This window comes from Lissotriton helveticus, chromosome 1_1, assembly GCF_964261635.1.
Source record: "Lissotriton helveticus chromosome 1_1, aLisHel1.1, whole genome shotgun sequence".
NCBI classification, from domain to species: Eukaryota; Metazoa; Chordata; class Amphibia; order Caudata; family Salamandridae; genus Lissotriton; species Lissotriton helveticus.
Window position 1 is genome coordinate 256,742,292 of NC_136057.1, and position 24,685 is coordinate 256,766,976.

The 24,685-nt window shown below is 49.9% G+C and overlaps 1 protein-coding gene across 3 annotated transcripts in view; it reads left to right on the forward strand.

Moving 5' to 3' along the window:
- Positions 1-24,685, forward strand: part of PNLDC1 (PARN like ribonuclease domain containing exonuclease 1) — a 458,177-nt gene that overhangs the window by 39,437 nt on the left and 394,055 nt on the right. For all 3 annotated transcript variants that reach the window (XR_013598671.1, XM_078653131.1, XM_078653121.1), the window contains exons 4-5: positions 22,070-22,143; positions 23,347-23,504. Coding sequence is in view for 2 of the 3 variants with exons in the window: in XM_078653131.1 (XP_078509257.1) it covers positions 22,070-22,143; positions 23,347-23,504 (232 nt within the window). In the remaining variant the exon portion in view is untranslated. The remainder of the gene's footprint in view (positions 1-22,069; positions 22,144-23,346; positions 23,505-24,685) is intronic.

Here is a 24,685-nt window from a genome sequence, read left to right on the forward strand (position 1 = left end):
TCCCTTGTCCACCAAATAAATGAATATAAGCGTTGCCGGAGTCCTGCTGTGTAAACGTGGATGTCATGTCCCCGCCAGCTGTAGATTAGAGAGCCGCAGAAGGCGAAGATACCTGGGGCAGGTGATTTCCTTGAATTCGGAGGAAAGCAGGGACCAAAAAGGTTGCCATAGATTATTGAACATGGATCCTGTTAGTTTTGGGGTCTCTAGTTGGCACAGGTAGGTACTTGTGACAAATAGGGACCCTCTTCTCTAGTCCAGACAAGTGGATTACACTCCTAAAATAACCCCTGCTCACCCTCTAGTTTGCATGGCGCGAGCAGTCAAGGCTTATTTCAGAGGCGTTGTAAATGTAAATGTAAATGTAATGGACATTTATACCGCGCTGCTACCACTCCAAGGAGTATCTTGGCGCTTACACAACCCAGATGGAAGAGTTGGATAGGGAAAAGAAGTCCTAAATTCTACACATCCACTACACTAGGGTCCTACACAGAGCGTCAGGCAGAGAGAAAATCCAGGTTTTCAATGCCTTCTTAAAGGAGGCTTCTTGGGAGAAAGACCGCAAGGAAAGGGGAAGTTTGTTCCAGGCCTTAGTGCCTAGCACAAAGATGGATTTGCCACCCTTTGTAGCCAGTTTAAAGCGAGGAGTAGTAAGTAAATTCTGGCTTGCGGATCTCAGGCAGCGCGCTGGATAGTATCTTTTAAACCCCTTTCGTAGGTAGATTGGGCCGCGTTGATGGAAAGCCCTGAAGGTGATCAAGAGAAGTTTAAACAAAATTCTCTTTCCTATTGGCAGCCAATGTAAGGTGTTCAAGGCTGCAGAGGCTGATGATCTACGGGGCAAACGCAGTACGAGGCGGGCAGCCGCATTTTGGACCATCTGCAGTTTGTGGAGCACGATTTTGTTTGCTCCAACATAAAGTCCATTGCAGTAGTCCAGCCTAGAATTTATTAAGGCCACTGCGACTGTTTTCCTCGCCGAAAGAGGGAGAAGATCAAAGAACTTCCTAAGTGCTTTAATGATTTGGAAGCACATGCCTGCCACTGCTACAGCCTGGGGTTTGAAGGATAAGCAGTTGTCAAATTTTATGCCTAGATTACGGGCGGATACAATTGTGTTGGGTGGAGCTTCAGCATCTAATGGCCAGCATACTATGGGGGAAAAAGGGTTATTGGTCCCCATGGGTAAGATTTCCGTTTTTCCGGCGTTGCACTTTAAATGGTTGTTGTTCATCCATTTGAATGTTGCTGCAAGACAATCTCTAAGGTCTTCCTCGGCACCTGGTCGTTCCTTGTCCAACACCAAAATCAGTTGGGTATCGTCAGCGTATGAAATAGAACTGATCCTGAATGACGCGATCAGGTTCATCAGAGGTGCCATATATAGGTTGAAAAGAACAGGGCTCAAACTGGAGCCCTGTGGCACCCCTGAGCTGACGTTTTTGGCCTCAGATTGATATGGGCCAAGCACTGTTATTTGGCGTCTGTCAGTGAGGAATTTCCTACACCAAGCCAAGTTGTAAGTTAAGCAGTTGTGACCACATACAGTAACCCAGTGACAACACTACAAATGGATACCACACAGGTTTTATATAAAAAAAAAAGTAGAATTTATATAGTTACCACAAGACCATAAACAACAAAAATACACACTATGATTACTTTAAGATGGTAGATTTAAGCTCAGTTCAGTTCAGTTCTTAGATGCGACACTCTGCGTCAATGTACCTTAAGTTGCGTTGCGCTTCCACGACAAGCAATGTCGCAGCGATGGGAAATGCGGCAAAGTTCAGATACAAAGAAGATCTTCCAGATGCGGGACGCTTCTCGGGGATGCGAGAAGTTCTCGGTTTGATGCTTGGACTGCAGCGGCGACACCCGATGCGACGGCAACCGCTCCAGTGGCGACGCCCTTCTCCCACGATGCGTGAAGCTACAGCTCAATGCGACCACTACAGCGGCGGCATTCAAGATGCGACGGCAGCAGCTCCGCCGGTGCCGTGCTTCTCGGGGATGCGAGGGGCTCTTGGTCAATGCGGTGCAGTGCGACAGTTCCAGCGGCTACACCCTCCTTCGGAGTTGCGTCGGTAGGCGCAGCGACGGCGACATGCTCCAACCTCGTTGCGAGATTCTTCTGATGCAGTGCGACAACTACAGCGGCGACACTCTCCTTCGGAGTTGCAACGGCAGCAGCGGCTGCGACACGCTTCCTCTTGGTTGCGGCACGCTTCTCTCCGATACGGTGCAGTGCGACAGTCCCAGCGGCGACACCCTCCTTCGGAGTTTTGACGGCAGGCCCAGTGACGCCGACACGCTTCTTCTCGTTAAGTCGCGCTTCCAAATCCTTGCGACACGCAGTTCCTCAGAAGGCGCAAAGCAGCAGAAGGCACTTCCAAAGAACTCTGAGGAGCTGGGGGTGAAGTCTGTTGTCCCTGAGACTTCAGCAGGAGGCAAGCTATTTTCCAAGCCCTTGGAGATCCTTCACAAGTTGAAAGCAAGGTACTCAAAGTTTCTTTCTCCTTTCTTTGGCAGTAAGGCAACCAGTGCAGGCAAATCTATCAAGCAGCACTTCAGCTTGGGAATATTCTCTCCTCAGTTTCTGCAGGTTCCTCTCCTCAGTAAAGGTTTCTTCTTGTAGTCCAAAGTGATCTAGTTTCTTGGAATAAGGGTCCCAATATTCATACCCCAAAATCCTTTGTTCTCTGAAGGGGGGAGGGGCCTTTGCCCAGTCCAAACCAGTTCTGAAGCACTCTGTTTACCAGACTTCTCCTGTGCAGGGCAGGCACATCAGACGCCCCACAGGAAGTGGAGCCAGCATTGTGGAAGGCAAGTACAATACTGGAGCACTTTGTTTACTCCTTCTCTTCTTTCAGTGTGCAGGGCAGAGACATCAGCCGCTCCCCAGGGGGTGGAGCCAGCATTGTGGAAGGCAGGCACAGCCCTATTCAAGGTTCAGGTGCAACTCCTCCCTCCCATTTAGATGCAGCTCTCTCTATTCACCACTGGGTCACTCAGCCTGTCTCCTGGAATTCCCCAGCCCTGTCGCTCACAAAACCAGACATAGGAATACACAACCTAGCAGAGGCAGGTTTGAATGGTTAGACAAGCAAATACCTACATTCTAAAAGTGGTATTTGCAAACACAGAATATTAAAATATACTTTACTAAAATATGTATTTTATTATTCTGAGTTCAGGCATACTAAACTCGAATTTCTACCATGTTCTCTGAGACAGGATTATAACAAGTAATAACTCTAACAGCCCATTAAGGCCTATGGAGTACAGGTAGCCTTGCAATAGTGAAAAACGAAAATGGCTGTAATTCACTATTAGGACATGCCGCACACCTCAGGGCTTGTCCTACCTTATACTTACAATGCACCCTGTCCTTGGGCCTACCATAGGGTTGACTCGTATGAAGAAAAGGGAAGGTTTAGGGACTGGGAAGTGGGTGCACTTGCCCAGTCCGCATGATAGTACTAGACTGCACACAGGCTCTGCAATGGCAGACCTTAGATACATTTTACAAGGCTGCTTCTGTGGGTGGCACCACCAGTGCTGCAGGCCCACCGGCAGCATTTGGATTTACACGCCCTGGGCACACTCAGTGCACTAGACTAGGGTCTGACAAGTAAACCAAATAGCCAAACACGGAACCACTGATTAATACATGAATTTACAGTAGGGAGCACTTGCACTGTGGCAATGGATAGCAGTTGCACAGTACCCAAAGCATCTAATACCAGCACAAATACATGAGGCAACAGTAAAAATGGAAGGGAGGCCCACGCCAATGGTGCCAGGTCTAACAGATCCCTTTGCCGCTATTGTCAAAGTCAACTTCTCCATCCCCAGGACATGCCAAAGTTGGTGTAGCCAACCTGTGAGGGTAGGAATTTGAGAGGTGTGCCAATGTATTAATATGTTTTGCACTGTGGACCCCAGCACTATTGCCATCAAGCGGCCTCTATGGGATCTGAGCGGGTAGGTCAAAGGGTTCGGTATTTCTGGAGATGTGTGCACTCCCACAGCATGTACACTAGGGTGCCCACGCTAACGCCTCCTCGCTAGCAGTCCGCCTCCTGGGTGGGATCTATTAAGTGAAGGCGCTCGGGAGTGTAATACCAATAAGTAACCAGTTTGGTAAGGGTTTCGGTCAGTCCCATGTGGTAGGCTGGGTGGCGAGCTCTATAGTACACCCCGTCCCATTCCTTATGGCTAAGTGTTCTGCCCAGTTCCCTTTCCCATCTTGCGCGGCTGGCACTGTACATGTGTGTATTTCTGGCTAGTAGCATCTTATACAGATCCGAGGTGAGTTTTTTATCCGAAGTGCGGATGACAAGCCACTTCTCAAAAGCGGAGAGGTGTCTACAGGTAGTCGGCTTAACCTGGGTATGCAAGGCCAAATGGCACAATTGTGTTACCTGGAAATAGTTGGAGATCAGGGATACTGAGGCCCCCCTCCTCCAGCGGAACCTCCGCCAATGCCTGTTTCATCCTTGGCTTGGGACCATTCCAGATAAATTGTGCAAGTTAGTATTGAGTTTGTTGTATCCACCCCTTTGGGGGCTGTAGAGGCAAAGTTTGAAACAGATATAAGATCTGGGGTAATATGGTCATTTTAACTGCTGCTTTTTTTTCCGAGCCAGGAAAGGGGATAGAGCTTCCATTGGTTCAGCTCCTTGCGGATTGTCAGCTGCAACCTTGCGTAATTAGTTGTAACTATGACTGGTAGGGAGTGAGCTAACTGGATCCCTAAATAGGGAATTGTGTCTGTTGCCCATTGAATGGGGTGACGTTCCTATAGGAATGTGTGGGTGAGGACGCTAGGGAGAGGTTGAGTGCTACTGATTTATCCACATTCACCTTAAACCCCGAGGCTTGCGCAAAAGTCTCTGGTTCTGTGAGGCGCGCTGACAATGCGAGAGTTGGATTCAACAACGAGAGCAGGATGTCATCAGCATATAAACTAATTGTGTGGATATCACCTCCAAATGTAATCCCTGTAATAGCTGGGGTATGGCGAAGTCGGAGGGCCAAAGGCTTCATGTAAAGCGCAAAGAGAAGGGGTGACAAGGGGCATCTTGCCTCATGCCTCTCTCTATGGGGAATTGGGATGACGTGTAGCCATTTACTCGAACAGTGGCAGTTGGACACTGATAGCAGTTTAAGATGTATGTTCAAAATTTCTCCCCCATCCCCACCGCTCTAGAACCTGTTCTAGGTAAGGCCAATGGACCCTATTAAAGGCCTTCTCTGCGTCGATAGTGAGCATCATATACTCCCCCTGCGTCCGTGAGGCCTTCTCGATAAGGTGAAGGGCCCGCTTTGTATTGTCGCTTGTTTGGCAGTGAGGTATAAAGCCCGCCTGGTCCTGATCAATCAGACCAGGCATATGGGGCGCAAGACAAGCAGCTAATATCCCAGTGTGTAGCTTGAGGTCAATGTTGAGAAGAGATATGGGACGATAAGCTCTTCATGTAGTCTTATCCTTTCCCGGTTTTGGATAACCACTATGGAAGCTTCAAGCATGTCTCCGGGTATCGTTCCAGGCTCCGCGAATGGATTAAAAAGTTTAGTAAGAACTGGGGGCACAAATGTACAAAATATTTTGTAAAATGTTGCAGAGAAGCCATTGGGGCCATGGGCCTTGGCAGGCTTAAGGCGTGAGATGGCTGCAATGACCTTTTCTATTCTAATGTCCCTGTCTAAGTGATCAGCTTGGGCTTTAGTCAAAGTGGACAGGCCAGTGGTCTCGAGATAAGCAGCTCCGTCTGCATTAGACAGTGGGGAGCTTCCATAAAGGTGGGCGTAAAAATCTCGGAACGCCTCAGCAATCTCAGAATCCTCGGAAACTCGCCGACCATCCCCACGTTGAATCTTCCTGACCCCTTGTCTCTGTCGGGTCGATCGCAATTTATGGGCGAGGAGGCGACCACCTCTATCTCCCCCAGTATAATAGGCATGTCGCAGCCGGAGGGCCGCATACTCTGCTCTGTCTTGGTCCACCGCCGCGAGCTGTTGCGCTGCTTTTAATTGACGCATCAACGGACAGGGGCGCCACAGGTTTGGCATCTGCTATAGTTCCTTTGTTGTTTGGGTAAGGTCTTGGTGAGCTTGGTGAGCAAAATTACGATGGTTAAACCCAGATCTGTGACTGGGGTGAATGTTTTGCCATTGTGCAGCATTCCGTCCATCATCTTGTTTGTTTTGCTGTTCACCCTATGTGGGAAGGGTATGCCCAGACGTGGGTCCCATGCTCACTAAGCCACTGGAGTCAAGCTATCCTGGCTGAAGACGGCTGATAGCCAGAAACTGGTCCTAGGATGCTTGATTCCAGTCCAGGGAAGACATGGCTTGGCAGTTAGGGCTGGACTGTTCCCATGAGGCACAGGGTCAAGACTGATTTGCATCTGAACTGGGGTGGCTCGGTGAACAAAATAACAATGGATTAAACCCAGATCTGTGACTGGGGGTGAATGTTTTGCCATTGTGCAGCATTCCGTCCATCATCTTGTTTGTTTTGCTGTTCACCCTATGTGGGAAGGGTATGCCCAGATGTGGGTCCCGTGCTCACTGCGCCACTGGAGTCAAGCGATCCTGGCTGAAGATGGCTGATAGCCAGAAACCGGTCCTGTGATGCTTGAGTCTGGTCCAGGGAAGACATGGCTTGGCAGTTCGGGCTGGACTGTTCCCATGAGACACAGGGGCAAGACTGATCTGCATATGGCCATGTCTGCACTAGGGTGGCTTGGTGAGCAAAATAACGATGGATTAAACCCAGATCTGTGACTGGGGGTGAATGTTTTGCCATTGTGCAGCATTCCGTCCATCATCTTGTGTGTTTTGAAGACCAACAGATAGTCGACTCTAGTGTACATTTTGTGCGCATTTGAGTAATAGGAATATTCACGACTGTGGGGATGAAAGCAGTGCCACAGGTCGTTAAGGCCTAAGTTGTGCAGTCGTGTTAAACCTGCCATCGATAGTGCCCTTGTCTAACTTGTGCATTGATGTGATCTGTCTGCGGCGTTATCGAAGACTAAATTCAGGTTGCCTCCCCAGTGAGATCCTTCGTTCTGTAGTGGCAGTCGCTTTGGTGAGTGCTGTGTGCAGGAATTTTTCTTGGCCCTCGTTAGGGGCGTATCCTGACCCTATGGTGAATGTTAGACATCCTAGACTGAAGCGATAGGTTAGGAGCCGCCCCTTAATTTCAGCTTCCTTTTGAAGTACCTCCCCCTGAAACCTATGTGCAACCAGTATAGCCACCCAGATGATTTGGTGGTACCAGAGGAAATCAGCTGGGTCGGGAACCTGGGGGATTTGAGGCGGTGACAATCTTTTGGTAATAAATGCGTTTCCTTAGGGGAGACATATGTCCGCATTTGTGTTTTCTAAACATGTCAAAACGCTTACGCTTAACTGGATTGTTAAGTCCTCTCCCATTCAGGGTGAGTATCTTATGTGTGGTGGGGGCCATGTATCCAGATGAGGATGGGTGGGAGCATGAACAGGATCCAGGACCTGCTGCCCTGCAAGTGGTGAGCGGGTTGTGGTACTGGGAGACTCTTCCCATGTGGATACCTCTGTTGTCAATTAAAAAGGTTGGACAAGGAACCCCAAATTCCCTGAAAAGTAACCCTAAACAAATAACCAATGGAAACCTATCTGCAAGGAGCAGAAATAAGAAAAGGAAACAAGGAGAGTCGTAACGGAGTCCATCATCCTCTTATCATGTGGGGAATTTCCATGGGGGACATATTGTGGCCGAGGACATCCCTTCACCCTCCCGCCTGCTGCCCACTAACAAGAGGAACACATCAAAGAGGTCGATGGGTCGGGTGGCTATCAACCAGGCCTTGTCTTTGCCAATTCTTCGGGCTGAGCCTCGAGTGGAGTTTTCTGTCCCTTTGAAATTTCTGCGGGGTCTGGTCGCTTAGGCCAGTGCTGTCGTCCCTGTTGCCTCCATCTTGGTCCTTGGTCTTGTGTCCTCTGCGCTGGGGTAGGGCCTTCGTTGCTGCTCTCCTCCGCCGGGGGATTGATTCCTAGCAGGCAGCAGGCCTCCGAGAGGGAGCAGAGCTGGAAAAGTTTGCCATCCATCGGGAAGATCTGACAAAACAGGCGGCACCAGCTATAGCAAATGTTGCATTGGCGAAGGTGCGAGGTGATGGGTCTGAAGGTTCTCCTCTTTTGTAAAGTATGGGCCTTGGGCCTTTGCGAATAACCCTTTTAGGATTTTTTCTCTCCGCCCTCAGGAGGATGACATGCTGTGTCTCAACAAGTGACTAGAGCAGGTGCTGGTAGGCCTCGTATGAGCCTACGCGGAGTGGAATGCAGTGGTGCTGGTCCCTAATGGCGTTCCGCAGCCCCCCTCTGAGGTACTGCGTGTCGGTTCAATTTCACCCGGCTCCGGCTGTTTCTAGTGGTCCCTATGCTGACCCTTTGTCCACTGACCCTCTATGTTTTCCGTCTGGGCGGCTATGGCTAGGCTCTGGGGGGGTCCCTTCTCATTCTCGGGGGAGCCCGCTGGTGCCACTCCCCTGCCTCCTTACCTTCCCCTTTGGCGTGCCTGGTCTAATCCCAAGTTCTGGGAGGCCGCAGCATCTCTGGCAGCGCGTATAGGCTTAAATTGGCGCGTCCTGGGTCCTCTGTGTTAATCCACTGGGCTATCCCCGTGAATTTGGCAGGCCCTGTGAACAGCGCTGTTCGAGTCAGCCCTCCGTGCCCGGCGGAGCTCGCTGCCTCAATCCTCGTGGGCCAGGCACCCTCCGCTGCACTCCCAAATTGCTGCTAATTCCCAGGCCCCGTTTGGGTCGCAGGAACCGGATTGCTGCAGGGTCTCCCCCAGGCGTGGCTGATGTAATCCCCAGGCCTTTACTCAGATGCTTTGGGGCGTTAAGCAAACGTAATTGCAACCCGGGCCTCACGCTGTCATCCGCCACCCCGCTCCTCGCACTCCCAGTGTCAATTGTACACTGCGACTTTTCCCCCTGGGCCGGTCACTTGCCTGAGTCATGGTAGGATGGGTGGAGTTCCGTAGGCCTGCGTTACCGCCGGCTGGCCTCAGAATTGCCAAACTGTTGCTGGGGCTCGTCTCAAAATGTCGCCCACCCCACCGCACCACTGCTGTCTCCGGCGCAACAGGAGGCGGCCAGTCTCCCCCCACATCGCAAGTTGAATACAGGTCACGCGCAGCTCTCCGGGCACTGTCGGATTGACAGCCCGGACTGCTTCCCTTGCCTTGCTCTTGTGTTCTCTTCGGTAGAGATGGATCTCCCCAGGGCTACGTCTCCCGGCCGCTGCCGCACCAGTGCAGGGCCACCTTCAAGCTAGGCCGCACCCCTACAGGATTGTTCCAGGTGCCGTAGCTGGATTTAACGCCGCAAGCAGGAAATTCGGCGGTTTCTCACCCCCACGACAGCCTCTGCATCGGCCGTGATAATTAGGCACTGATGAACGAGTGTCCAACTGCTGTTAACAGCGGAACGCCGGTGCTTTGCCAGGCTGCTGGCAGGAGAGAGAGTAGTAAAAAACAACAGGAGTATAACCCATAGACCGAATTGTGATCTGGGTGTATCTGTATTAAGAGCAACAATATCTCAATCGGATTTAATGAGAAAGACAAATATGCGTGTATGTACAAGACATTACAAGATCGCCAAAGAACGAGAGACTCTAAATATCAAGTTCTGTAGAAAGTGCATGTAGCATCATATATTTAATATTAAATCTTTTTATTGCAAAAAGAAAGGCTCTTTCACAAAGCAGAGAAGTTTCGCTGTATAAAACATGTGGCAAGCCGCCGATTATCATAGCAATATTAACGAAACGCCACCGTATGGCACCTCCACATCGTCCAATAGTCCTCGGATGCTGCGGGCCCATCAGGTGGAGCCGACCCATTGTCCACAGAGCTGCAACAAGAAACAATCCCACCCTCATCCCACCCCCTCCCTCATTCCGGATCCAACGTCCTGGACCAAACACCACCATGCACACCTACACAATTCAGTCATTCGCATGTGATAGGCGGAGTAATCTTAAATACTTGGGCAAGTCACCTCTCGAAATTCAGTGGCCAATAGGGATAGGAAGGGCTGCCACAGCTCCGCATATTTAGCCCCCGACCCTGCCTTCACAAGGGATAGTTTCTCCATACGCAGGACAGACCAGAGCCGACCCAACCAACCCTGGAAAGTGGGGACCTGCATGGTGCGCCACAACGCCAACAGTGCCTGACCGGTAGAACCCAGCGCTATCGCAATCAGTCGGCCCCTGCGTGCTCTCAAAGGGAAGGTAAGGGCATTGGGAAGCCCCAACAAGACATAGGCCGGGAATCGTGGGATCTCTGTCTCAAAGTAAAGTAAAGTAAAGTCCACATTTGTAAAGCGCACAATCACCCGTAAGGGTCTCTAGGCGCTGGGGGGCCGTCGGGAAGATTAAGCGAGCTATTGCCCAGAGTCACATGGTGCTGGGCTAACCTGCCGCCGGAGCCGGGGATCGAACCGTGGTCCCCAGATTCCAGCGTCAGTCGCCCTGGCCGCGGCGCCACACCTCTCCACCTCGTCCAGTGTCCACCTCGTCCAGGATCATTTTCCATTAGTCCTGGTGTGACTGCATTCCCACAGGTGGTGCGTCAATGTGCCCCTTTCCCCGCAGCCCCGCCAGCAGGAAGCATCCCTGGTACGGTCCATCTCATGCAGCCGTTCAGGCGTATACTACCAGTAGGTCACTAGTTTGGTGAAGGTGTCCGTCAACCCCATGTGGTAAGCCGAATGTCGGGCGCGGTAGCAAATGTCGTCCCATTCATTGTTACTCAAGTTCCGCCCTAGTTCCCTCTCCCACCTCACCCATCCTGCGTTATAAATGTGTGAGTACCTGTCCAAGAGTAGTCGATAGATGTCCGAAATGAGTCGTTTGTCTGCAGTGCGGGTAAGAAGCCAATATTCATATTTACTAAGCTTGCGGTTCGCTTCGCCACGGGTTAGGGGGTGGAGCGCCCAGTGTCGCACCTGAAGATACCGAAGGCGCTCCGTTTCCGGTAAGCCATAGACCTTCCGGAGATCCTCGAAAGGTGTCACCCCATCACCCGAATACATTTGAAAAAGGCATCTGCAGCACGCAGGGCGCCAGCGTGCGAATGCCCGAACATCTCTGCCCGGGCCAAAATCAGGGTTCTCTAACAAGGGCGTGAGAGGTGACGGAAATGTTGTCAAGTTGTGCCGGGTACAAGTTTGATCCCAGACCTCGAGCTGGACTCTCGTGATAAACGAGGCGTACAAGTTGGGGGGTCGGTGGTGTCGGCAAAGGAAGGGCACCTCCTGTAACGGACGCCCCGCCACCGCCTGATCCTGGAAAAGCCAGTGTCGTTCCGATTCCCATTTACTCCATTCCACAAGGGTCCGGAGTTGGGTTGCCTGATAAGAGTTGTAAGTCGGGCAAGCCCAGGCCCCCCCTTTCTGGGGGAAGCATTGCCAACCTCCGCTTAATCCTAGGCCGTTTCCAATTCCAAACAAACTGCGCCAACTCCGATTGCGTACGGCCGATTGCGTACGGCGGATCCAGCCCTCAGGGGGGCGAAGCGGGATAGCCCGAAAGATGTACAAGATCTGCGGGAGGATCGGCATCTTCACCGCCGGCACCCGACCTAGCCAGGAAAGCGGGAGATGTCGCCACCGTCCCAATTCCGTGCGAATAGTGCGACTGAGGTTGGCGTAGTTAATACGCACCGTATCCTGCAGTGTGGCCGCCAGCTGTATCCCCAGGTAGGGGACGGCACCGTCCGCCCAACGGAAGGGGAATTGCGCTTCCAACGAAGCACGTGTCTGTGCTTCCAGGGTATAGATCAAGGGCCAATGATTTTTCCATATTAACTTTAAAGCCGGAAGCCTTTGCAAACGCATCCAGGATCGCCACGCTGGCGGGTAACTAAGCCGCAGGGGAGGCGAAGGAGAGAAGGACGTCGTCGGCGTATAAGCTGATCGTGTGGATATATGCCCCGAATTTAATCCCCCGCACCTTGGGATCCGTTCGCATAGCCTGTGCCAGAGGTTCCATGTACAGTGCGAAGAGCAGAGGTGAAAGCGGACACCCCTGCCGGGTTCCGCACTCAATGGGGAATGTGGGCGATGAGCAGCCGTTAACTCGCACTGATGCTGTGGGGAAGTTGTAGCAATTCAGGACCCATGTGCGAAACTTAACTCCCAACCCCACCCTGATAAGCACTTGTTCCAGGTACGGCCAGTGGACACGGTCAAACGCCTTCTCTGCGTATATCGCCTGCATCATGAATTCGCCTGGCAACCTGGTGGCCCGCTCAACCAGGTGGAGCGCCCTTTTCGTGTTATCGACCGTCTGTCGCTCCGGGATGAAGCCGGCTTGATCCGGGTCGACCAATCCCTGCATGAGTGGACCTAGCCGCGCCGCCATTATGCTAGTATAGAGTTTGAGATCCACATTAAGGAGTGATATAGGCCGGTAGGCTCCACATTGCGTTCGGTCCTTCCCTGGTTTGGGGATAACTGATATCGTGGCACCCATCAGATCCTGTGGGATAGCACCGGTATCGGAAAAGGAATTGAAAAGGGCGGTCAATAACTGGGCAATCTGGGAGCCGAAGGTCTTATAGAAGATGGCAGTGAAACCGTCCGGACCGGGCGCCTTAGCAAGTTTGAGGCGCGAGATCGCCGATATAACCTCTTCGGGACGGATCGCCCTCTCCAGAAGCTCCGACTGATCTGACGACAAGGACGGGAGGGACACAGAGTCCAAAAAGGCTGTGCTGTCTGCGGGGTCAAGGGGAGCCCCCGCATATAACGCGGTGTAAAAGTCGTTAAAGGCTTTTGCTATGGCTCCGTCTTCGGTCACTTTCTCCCCTCCCTGTGTGTGGCTCTCCTGCACTGTGTGTCACTGCTGTAGCTCACGGAGGGTGCGCCCCAACAGCCTCTCGCACCCGTCACCCCCTGTGTAATACGCATGCCGCACTCGCAATGCCGCATATTCCGCTCGGTCCTGGTCCAATGCTGCCAGCTGTTGACGCGCTAGGCACAGCTGTCTCCAGACCCGCGGCGCCCCCTTCCGCTGATGTATCTGTTCCAATTCCTTCGTGCGGGAAGAGAGCTCCTCCCTCTTACGCGCCCGCTCCGTATTTTCTGCCGCCGCGATCGCTATGAACTCTCCCCGCAGGACCGATTTGAGAGCCGCCCAGTGAGTCGCAAGGGAGGTGTCCGACAGCCGGTTGTGCGTTAAGTAGTCAGTTATATCTCCTTTAATTTTGGCCACTACTTCCTTTCTATGTAATAAGGTATCGCGTAATCTCCAACTACGCGCGCCGTGCCCATGAGGTGGAAAGGTGAACACAACAGACAGAGGTGCGTGGTCCGAGAGCGCCGTTGCCCCGATCTCCACGCTAGCGCCCGAAGTGAGGCAGATGCTAGGAAATAGTCAAGGCGCGCATAGGTCTTGTGGCCGTTGGAGTAGTATGTGTAATCTCGGACTCCCGGGTGAAAGCATCAGTCATTCCTAGTTCTTCCAATCTGCTCCTCCCCCCCCTCTGAAAGGGTGCCCGCCTGCGTGGACCGCTGCGCTGATCTGTCAAGGAGGTTGTCAAATACTAGATTAAGGTCCCACTTCCCCACCAGAATGTGTCTGTCGGGTGCAGAGGCTGCCTCATTAAGCGCTTGGTGGAAAAACCTCTCCTGCCCCTCATTTGGTTCATATACCGAAATAACAGTGAAGGTGTCAGTTCCTAGTTAGAATCTGCAGGACAGTAAGCACCCTTTAAGCTCGGTTCCCCTGTGTAACACCCTCCCCATAAACCGTTGGGACACCAAGATTGCCACCCCTGCCGTCTTCGTAGGTGCAGAAGAAAAGAATTGTATTGGGAAGTGACGGGACTTGAGCCTGTGGCAATCTTTAGATAGCAAGTGCGTCTCTTGGAGAAGACAGATATCTGCTTTGCACAGCCCGGCGCTTCACGGGGTTGTTAAGCCCGCGTACATTCAGTGTGAGGATGCACAACTCAGTCGCTCCAACACACCGACCAGTGGCCTACTCGCCGGCCACAGCCTGTTCCGCAGTCGTTCTGACCACCCGTGACATCTTTGCCCCAACTTCTCACCAACGATCCTCACCCTAGTACTCTCGCACACCCCTTGCCATACTCGGATCCGGAAGCCCCCCCCCCCCATCCCAACCAAACTGCCCACCCAACCATGAAGTAAAACATTTACAACTATCCCCCCTCCCAAAACCCCAGAGTCAATGTCCATCATCCTAAGACGAATGGTAAAGTCACGAGTCCCGGTCTCCCGCCGACAGCAGGTCCAATACTACCAAACCTGCCCCAGCAGTGTAGGGCAGTATTCAGCTCTCAGCTGGGCTGGGCCACCTCTGGAGTGGAGGATACCGCTGCCACGGCAGCGCGCTGCCCCTCCTCAATCGCTGCTGCCGGTGGCTTGTTGACTCTGCATCTTCTGCGTTGCTGCTGCCATCTGGGCCTTCCATCGTCTGTCCGGCGTGGGATCCGCTTCTCCGTGCGTCTCCTCCGGTGGGTCGATTCCCAACAATCTGCAAGCCTCTGTCAGGGATCTCAGTTGGAACAGCTTGTTGTCCTTCTTGAATATTAGTCGGAAGGGGTGACCCCAGCTGTAAGGAATTTTGTACTGCTGCAGAAAGGCCGTGACCGGCCTGAAGAGTCGTCGCTTCTGCAATGTAACGGCGGACAGGTCTTGATAAAAGACTGGAGCCTGTCCCCTGTAAGAAAGAGGATGCAGTTGCCTGGCCTTTTGCAGCATCTCCTCTTTAGTAGAGAAGTCCTGTACACACGCCAGGATATCGGGCGGGGGGACCTGGGAGAGCGCGGTGGGCCCACTCTGTGTACACGGTCGATAAGTATCTCTTCCTCCGGCGAGCGTCCCAAAATGTGATTGAAGAGACCAGTAGTGAAGCCCAGGAGGTCCTTGGTGTCTTCCGCCATGGTCACTCCCCGAATGCGGACATTATGGCGCCGGGAACGGTTCTCAAGGTCTTCCACATGCGCTTGCAGGTCCACATGTTGGTCGTGAAGGCGGCCCACTTCTTGGCGCAGCCCCTCTATCTCCAAGTCCCTGGAATCGCTTTTAGTTTTGAGGTCCGCAACTCTTTCCCCAATACCGTCCATGTCTCTACGGACCTCCTTAATCTCGTCCGTGAACTCTTTCTTAAGGGATTGGATGTCCTCGCGTAAGGCGGAGAATAGGGACTCCAGGAAGGCCTTCGTTATCAAGTCTTTGCCGTCCGATATCTCCGGTGCGGGCTTTGGGGATCCGGCAGCCATATCCTTGGGTGGGGGTCTCCCCTGGGCCTTCCGGTTTCTGGCTGCAGACATCCTGGATCTGCTAGGGTCACCCCTGTGTGTGCACTGTGGGCGGGTCTTCTCTCAGACCTCCAGCCTCCCTGGTAGTCTCTGCCGCAGCCCTCCAACTCCCGCAGCCGTCTTCGCCCCACACCAAGAGAGGGGCCTCACTATCTCTGGCAGTCACAACTGCCACTTCCTGCTGCACGTTTGGCACTGTCCGCTCCTCGGATGCTCTGGCGGATGACCACCCACCACTGGTCCGTTCACGCTCCCGTGGCTAGCTCCAGGGCCCCAGCCCCAACGTCCCGGGGCAGAGTCAGGCACCAGCGCCACTCTCCGTCACCGCTACCTCGTTTGCTCCGGGGTCCTCACCACGATCACAGGCCCAATCCCCAGTCTCAGCACTCGCCAGGCTCCCCTCCGCCTGTACACAACACCCCAGGTCCCAGTTCCCGCGTCGGGCAGCGTGCGGTGAAAGGCGCGGGGCCGGCACACCCCGTCCACTGCTGGAGACGCTCCCTCACGGACCCGGCGGGGGCCTGTCTCTCCCCGCGGAAGCAGCCGGGGCTCGACACCACGCGTCCCTCTATTCAGTCACTGCTGCCAAAGCGCTCAGACTAATCCACAAAATGGCGGCACCCCTCGTCGCCCCCGCCGATCGGCCAGGAGCTCACCTCGTCCGCCGTTGTACCCGGCCGTCTGGCTCTCCGCCGATCCTTCTGCGGGCCTGTCTCCCCCGTGGTCGAGGCGCTCACCACTCTGCGCTGACCAGGACCCCCGCAGGCCGCTGCCGCTGGTGCTCATGAAAATGGCGGGCTGTTGGAATGCCGTCCCCGTCTTCGCCCTCGCAGCCCAGAGCACCGACCGTCACTCCGCTGTCTGTTTGCGGGCAAAAACACACCACCTCCGGTGCCCCCACGGGGACCCCACCTCAGCCAGGGCAGTTTCCCGCCGTTACCCTGATGCAGCCGCCTCGCCGCTCTCCGCTGTAGCAGCCACCTCTTACGCCCGGCTGCCGTCTCCCAGCCGCCGTGCGCCGCCTCCACGTCCAGGGCGACAGCTGGAAAACCCCGATGTTCCCCGAGGCCAGAGCCACCACCGTCGGGCACCGACAGGCGCTATATCGGCCGGGGGCCCGTGCTGATGATTGCTGTCGGCAGGAGCTCCGGGGAAGCGCGTCTGATCCCGCCGCCATCTTGGCCACGCCCCGCATCATATATTTAAAAACATTGTATACAGGACAGTTGTGGAAGCACTGTTGGCATACAATGCTGTGGCAACGCAAGGGGGCTTTGTGCACTTGGTGATCGTGAGACAAAGAGTAACGGCGCGAGTGACAGGTGAAAAAACACAGCGAAGGACGCAAGGTGACAAAGTGTAAGACAATATGTACAGAAACAGTGGTTCTTCGTCAATAAATGGAGAAGAATGTTTTTGTTTGGGAACCAAAGTTGAGGGTGCGCCGTGAGTTGCGCTGTACGTTGGGTCGACGGCGTTTCGATCCTATTTAGTCAGGATCTTCATCAGGACCAGGTTGCCAAATTCAGGAAGTGTTGTGGCCACGGCGTGGAGCGCTCAATGTGGTCCAAGGGTAGAGATGGGGTTAGATGGAGCCAAGGGATCGAGGGGCACTCCTCGGTAAGGCGGCAGGCGATGCCGGTATGTTCAAGTACGTAGTTGTGGAATTGGCTGGTATAGTAGAACCGGGACTGCAGAATCGGATACCCGAATTGCAGTGGGGATTCTGTTGGTTCAGAAAAGGAGTAGTGGAGCAGGGCGGGTCACCAATCTCCTGCTTGGGTCCCGGAGTGGTGACCTCTCACTAGTGAGGAGTCCATACGACTTGACGAGTGAATCAGTGGGCCATCGGGTGGGTGAAGCGTCAAGTTGTGGTTGTAGCGATCACGCCCAGGATCCAGGCGCGAGAGAAGGAGCAGCACGTCCTATGGAGCCGCCATCTTGGGGGTCTTTGTTTTTAACTAAAATACTTGATTGTTTGAGTAACTCGGTGAGGTGGGGGCCTCAGTTACTTGTAATTTTTTTTATGTTTCACATAATGTAGGACTGATTTCTGGTTTATTTTTGTTCTTCTGAGTAAGGTATTGATTCATTCATGCTTTTTGAATGAATAAAATCATGAATTTTTTTCAGTATTTGTTTTGATTAATAATTGATTGATTGGGCTTAAAAGAGTTGTGTTTTGGTCCTACATGATTAGTAGATCCTCTTTTGCCCTAAAAATCCGACTTCCAGTTGTCCTTCGATCTGAGCCAAATATTCACCAATGACTGAAAGATGACTGATGCTCAGCTTTAAAGTCTCCAGACACTCTGTTGCATCCCCGTTGCTGTTCCATAGAAAGCTGTTTGGTTCTACTGGTAAAAATCCACCTTCTTCTGTCTCGCCTATGCCAACTCACTCTAGTACTGTCTGCGAAAATGTCTGTTCTCACTCTCTGTAAGTGGTCGGGGAGCCGCATCTAGACTGACAACCTGAAAGAGGGCCCATTACTCAACCCCCTGGAACCTGAATTCACTTTTCTTCATCCGTGTCGTGGATCATCTGCTAATGCTTGTCAAGGCTTTCTGCGTCCAGTTCGGTGACCTTAAATACCTTTGTACAACACTGCGATATTGGGTGATCTTTCTGCTCATCCATCATCCTACTTCACGTCCTCTGAACAGTTGTAGCACCAAATGAAGTAGACGTTTCACAGCATATTGCAGAATATGATTCCTTTGTACCCTTGTATTGCCAATGGAACCTGGTGTTTTCAGGGTAGCAACATAGACACCACATTGTTTTATTTCTGCGTGCTGTTTCCTGTTCGATTTGAAAAATGTATATTTAAAAAATATTGCCTGCCAATATAGCGACCCTACTTAAATATGTCCCTTTAAAAATGTCTACCTAAAATCCTAAATCTAGCCAGACAAACTTGTCCTGCTTTTATCTGGGTTAATAAACTATTGTAAACTTGAATACATGTCTGAGTGCCTAGAAGGAGGAGCTTGTTTGCTTGGCTAGGTGCCAACTTATGTTTTTTGTAGGGGATATTTATTTATGCAATATTTTGGAGTCTGTTTTGTAATTTTGTTTTCAAATGCTACTGTTAGAAATGGGGATCTCTAGTTGGCAAGGGTGTGCACCGTTGTCCAAGTAGAGACCCTTATTCCTAGTCAGGGTAAGGGGATACACTTCTAAAATAACCCCTTCTCACCCCCCTGGTAGCTTGGCACGGGCAGACAGGCTTATCTGAGAGGAAGTGTGTAAAGCATTTGGGCACAGGTAAAGTAATACAGTGATATCACTACAAATGGACACCACACCAGTTTAGAAAAATAAGTAATCTTTATCTAAACCAAACAAGAGCAAAATTACCAAAATCCACAATATAGTAATAAAGATATGACTTTTAAATGATAAAAATAGTTCTGTTCAAAGCAAATTGTAGATGCAACACTTTCAACACAAAGTACCTTGGATGCGTCGCGCACACAAACAAAAACTGTTGCAGGGAAGGTGATGCTTTGGTTCCTTACGCCCAGGGAAGATGATGCCTTGGTTCCTTACTTCAGGGGAGGCAATTCGTCGGTGCCTCACTGCCACGCAGGGGCTCTGATGCGTCGGTTCCTTACTGAAGAGGAGGTGATGTGTACGTTTCTTACTGTGCAGGGAGGTGAGCCGTTGTTTTTTTACTGCAACCCCAGTGGTCTTGCTGGTGTGGTGCCCAGATGCGATGCGTGAGGATCAGGGATGCGTCGGTTCTCGATGCATCAGTGACAACACTGCGTGGTTCTCTCCAGCCGCGGTCCCATGATGCATTGGTTCTGGGAGCTGAATAACAGAGCCTGCGTCTGGATCGGTGCAGTGGTCTCGGTATACAGCGATTTCTCAAGCCGCGTCAGACGCTGCAACGGTTTCTTCGGAAACAGGTGCAGATGCGTCATGCTTCTAGATTTTGCGTTACTTTTCCAGCTCCCAGCGGCAAACCACCTCCAGAGGTCCAAAACAGCAGCAGTCACCTCCTAGCAGGACCGAAATCCCAGCAAGGAAGTTCAGGGGAGCTGGTGGTTAAGTCTTTGTGTCCCTGAGACTTCACAACAGGAGGCAAGCTCTTCCTTCAAGCCCTTGGAAAAAACTCTAACAGCAGGATGATAAACACAGTCCAATCCTTTTCCTGCCCAAGACAGAAGCAACCACTGCAGGCCAACCCCAACAGCTCATGGGCTGTACTCCTCCTCCAGCTTTCCCGGGACTTCTTCCTGGCAGGTTCCTTAGTTCTGTAGTAGTCTAAATTTCAATGGTTGGGCCCTTACTTTTTATAGCACAAATTCCTTTGTTCTCCGGCATCAGAAAAGCTCTTTGCCAAGCCAAAACCAGTTCTGTCCTCTCTGGTGCAGCTGCCCGGCAGGAGGTGGAGACCGCATTGTGTAAGGATGACGGGGCCTATTCAGGTGCAAGGGAAATGTCCTCCTACCAATCTAAATGCAGACCAGGCCTTTTCAGGTGCCAGTGGGCACTCCTCCCCCTATTCTGAATGCAGCCCAGGCCTATTTCGCCCAGCCCGGACTCATTCAGGAAAGGCAACACACATCAACCCCTCCTCCCCCCCCACCCGGTGGCTGTCTGAAAGAATGCACATCCTCTGCCCCTATCACTCCAAAGACAGATAGTCCGTACACAAACCAGCAGAGGCACTGAAAGTGGTATTTATTTTCAAACACAGAATAAAAAACTATCCTCACAAAAAGATGTATCTTTATATTCTGAGTTCAGGAATATTCAAATGTACTTTGCCATCTTGTCCCAATGAGAAGTTATATTGATAAGATGTTAGAAATGAACTCCCATTATATCCTATAGGACAGATAGCCTTTCAATAGTGAAAAACGAAATTGGTAGTATTTCATTATCAGGACATACCACACACATTAGGGCATGTCCTACCTTTCACATACACTGCACCCTGCTATCCTGGTGTGACTCACGTGTTAAAAAGGGAAGGTCAGGGCACTTGCCAGGACGACATGGCACTACCAAACTGCGCACAGACAATGCAGTGGCATGTCTGAGTTAAGTTTACAGGCTTCTCGTGTGGATGGCACAATGAGTGCTGCAGGCCCACTTGCAGCATGTGATTTACAGGCCCCGTGCACACACAGTGCACTTTGCTAGGGACTTACCAGTAAATCAAATATACCAATCCTTGAATAACTAATCCATCATAACAATTTACAGGGAGATCATATGCACTTTAGCACTGATTAGCAGTGGTAAAGTGCCTAGATTCATAAAACCAACCAAAACAGGGTCCAAATAAGAGGCCAAAAAGCAAAAAGTGTGGGGAGAAACCCGCTGAAAAGTTCTATTAGCTAACCTGTCTTCTCAGAGTAAAAACATCTGTGTGCTTCAGTTAATACATCGTGCTGCACACACTGCAGGTAACTTAATTGTTTATAGTTTCTCCATGTGTGACATTATGGAATGATTTTAGAATGCTGAAAATTGGAGGATTAATGGGTTCCTGCTTTTAAATTCTCTACCAACAGGTGGCATCTAAAGCACTTCATAAACAAACCAGGGATTGGAAGGTCCAAGGGAATATTTACCGACCACACGCAACTATAGCCCCCTAAACATACAGTATATAGCAATAACGAATAGCGGTGGGTCAAAAAAACTGAAAATGACTAGCTATGCAACTGACCAACACTGTTGATCAACTATGTTAGTGACCTAACATTACTCAAGTTAGAGAGGTACTTCATTCATGTTTTGAAGAAAATTACCCATCAGTATTCGACCTGTAGCGCCCTATTCATCATATGGGTGCCTTCATGCCACGAAGGAAGGTGGTATATACCAGTCATTTAGAATATTAGACTGGGACTGGGCACAGTAATGTTTATCCAAACTGTGGGCGACAGGAGACTACTGTTAAGCAGTGCAAATAAAAAGTGTAAGGTGTAAAAAAGTGACAGAGTGCTGTTTAAAATTAGATAGACAGGAGGGAAACGATTTTAATAACCACCTCGCTGCTTCTAAATCAATAAAAAAGTAGTGCAAATCTAGTAGTTTAACAAATAGCTACTAGCATCTTCTTAACTGGTCGACATGTTTCTGCAGGTTTGAGGACCCCAGTGGTGTCAACTGCTTTCTTCAGGACCTATGTCGCTACTGCTTAAAAGAAGTGAAATATAAAGTGGAAAAAAATTGTCACCTGTTTTTTTTTAAAAGGTCATTCTCCCAGCGATTTATATAGGAGAGAAAAGCTCCACCTCACCTGGCTACGGCTCAGGTAATTGAAGCACCGCTCTGGCCGTCGGTACTCCAGGCGTCCCTCCGGGCCGTTCGGGGAGGTGCACTTCTCCAGTCTTGGTCCAAGTAGGCTAGAGTCACTGACCTCGGATAGCTGGTTTTCATGATCACTTCACTCATTATTCAAGAATAGTTAAAAAATACCTTAAATAATTGAGCGTAGAGATTGTTTCCAAAACCAAGCAGAGCTGTGTTAGACTGATCGTGATTTTGGGACCCTCTCATTGTCGTCTTAATGTTTTTGAATCCTTTCAATAATGTTCCATTGAAGCTTTCTTTCTCTATTAAGCATTAGGATATATTTTGATATATAAATTCAGTTTATCTATTCGGACATCCTGTGGTCCCTAATGTGCTTAAGGAGATTTACTCCACTTTGAATTAATATATGCTTTCCTTCTCCAGCCTCTTTGACTCCGCCACAGACTGGTACAGTAAGGCTCGCCTCAGCGTTAAGAAGTTCTCTGTATGCCAAATTGGTATGCAAACTATTTATAATTTACTAATTATAATAAGTGCAACAATTTGTCTGCTGTATTGAAGATTTCCATTTTCTGTTCTTTTTAACATTTTAAATGTGTTGATGTTTAAACTCAGTTGAATCACTTTTTGTTTTTATGATCAATTTTTCTAAAAATCTGCAAAAATGAGAAATGTATTTCATGTTTTGACCTGTTCTTTGACCGCTATAGTTAATAAAAAGAAAGAAAAGATCTTTGTTTTTCGTAACCCTGATGATTCGAATATGTTTTACATCAAGCTACTTACTTCTTTTTTGGTTTGTTTTATTTTGCCGAATAAATTCCTATTTTATTCTTCACGTATACCACTATACTATCTCTTTCAGAGGAGGCAGCAAGCAAGGATTTAAGCTGTTCGTGGGGTGTTTATTATAGAGAATGAAATGCCATCTGACATAGGTTAAAAGGCTATTACTGGTCTCCTAGTAGTTCCATGACCTTATAAAGAAACTCTGGCTGTAGCCGCATTCGGTCACAAAACTCCTCAGGGGCTTGCAATATCCTTATAATGTAGATATATGTGGGGGTACATAATTCCACATATTCTATTTTACTAGGAAATTAAATACTCACCTCAGTTTTAGGACTTAGGCAAGGAAGACTTGTACTTGGAGTAATGAAAATTACTGTTTATGAAACCTGCCTGTTTAGTTACCACATTGTGTTTGAATCTGTTGAGAGATAGTGTGAACTGGACAATTCACATTTCATTTGAAGAATTCAGTCCTAAAGCTAACATAGGAAATTTTTGTTGTTGACCATTCAGATTGTGGCACCCTTTCTTTGGCTTCATTATGATAGGCATACGAAGGGCCTTGGATCGTTGGCTCCTCCCTAAACTGATCGCTACAAATGGAACAGATGAATAATTTAGGCTTTACATTTTACCCATTGTCCTCCTTATGGACAGTTTAGTTCAAAGTAGTTGTACAGAGATGAGCCCCCATACCAGTTTGTGTGGTTGCCCCTTTGTTGTGCTTGTATCTTGGACAGTTGGATAGGGTGGCAAGGGGTGGTTAAGACTTTAGCAAAGGCGCCTAAATATATTGCCCATATGGTGCTTAGGCTGTACTTGCAAGCCCTTCTCTGTTGGTTGGTAGTGGGAGGATGAGGCATTACCATGGATAATGATTTCCTAAACATGTATTTGTACTTCACCAGGGTTGTCTGTGTTCTGCAAGCAAGACTCCAATCGCTTCATATCACACTCGTTCAACTTCTACCTTTTCCCAACTACCTTTGCACGGATAGATTCTGAGTTCAGTGTACAAGCATCCAGCGTTGCTTTCCTCTCTAATTTTGGGTTTGATTTTAACAAGGTAAGCAATGTGAGACCGATTGCGTTATTTTAATGTCTCTAGTGCCTGCTGCAATCTTCTGTCCTTTCATCTGTGACCAAGAAACGTCTGAAAGGTTTGTGTACACTTTACAAATAAACAAAATTGTCTCTTCGAAGTAAAGATTGTATTAAGAGTGCAACTTTCTCATTGTAAAGTGGCTAATTCCCTTGAGTCTCTAAACTCGAACAAACCTTTAACTGCAGATTCCCCAAAAATCTAAATGTGAGGAAGCATCGTCTGTTTTAGTTTCTGATGGAAAACCATTTCCTAAGTCGATCAGAGCCTGCAGAATCTAACATCTAATTTGGTCGCCATCTTGAGAGTGTGTAGAGTCCCTTTGGAGAGAGTCTGCCGTAATCAGAGTGTGTGGAGGAGCTGCAAGCTCACCATTCATGAACAAATGATCTCCCTGTGCCTACCTTGCTCATATTAGGGCATATTACAGAAGCTATGTACAGGTACAGGGGAGAGGATGTAGCCTTACGGCTAGAGTGGTCGACCTCTATCCTAGGGAACTGGGTTCGAGTCTCTGCAACAACGCTCATCATCCTGTGATCCTGGGCAAATTCCTTAATCTTCCAGTGACTAACAAAAATTAATGTGTCCTTCTGTAACGAAACTGGTGCTATGTAAAATGCTCCGATACCCGATGTCTCGGTTCTAGTTCGGGCTATATAAAACCTTAAAAAAAAAAAAAATACTGGTTTACATTTTTTTTCCTCTTTTTTTGCTGATTATGTAATACAGATTGGACCAAACAAAGTTTTCCCAATCCATATCGCAGAAACTTTTTGCACCAAGGCAGTTGTGGAAACCATGCTAAACTTCTGTGACAAATGTATATTCGTAAACCCAGCTGACATACTTTGAAATTTATTTTATTTTATTTGAAATGTTTTATAGAGCGCGAACAAGACCCAAAAAATGTATCCGAGCGCTGTACAGAGTTAGCACCAGCAAGTATACAAAATATTAACCAGTAAGCGAAGTTACAACCTGTGGGAAAAGTAAAGAGCATAGTGTTACTGAGGTGCCATAAAACGCTCCTAGTCAAAGCATCATACAAAAGATCGAACCAAGATGTGCGAGGTGCAACAATCCGTTTGTGCCATGATTGCATCATTTCCCATTTAACTAGTTGCAAATAAGTATGTATTTTA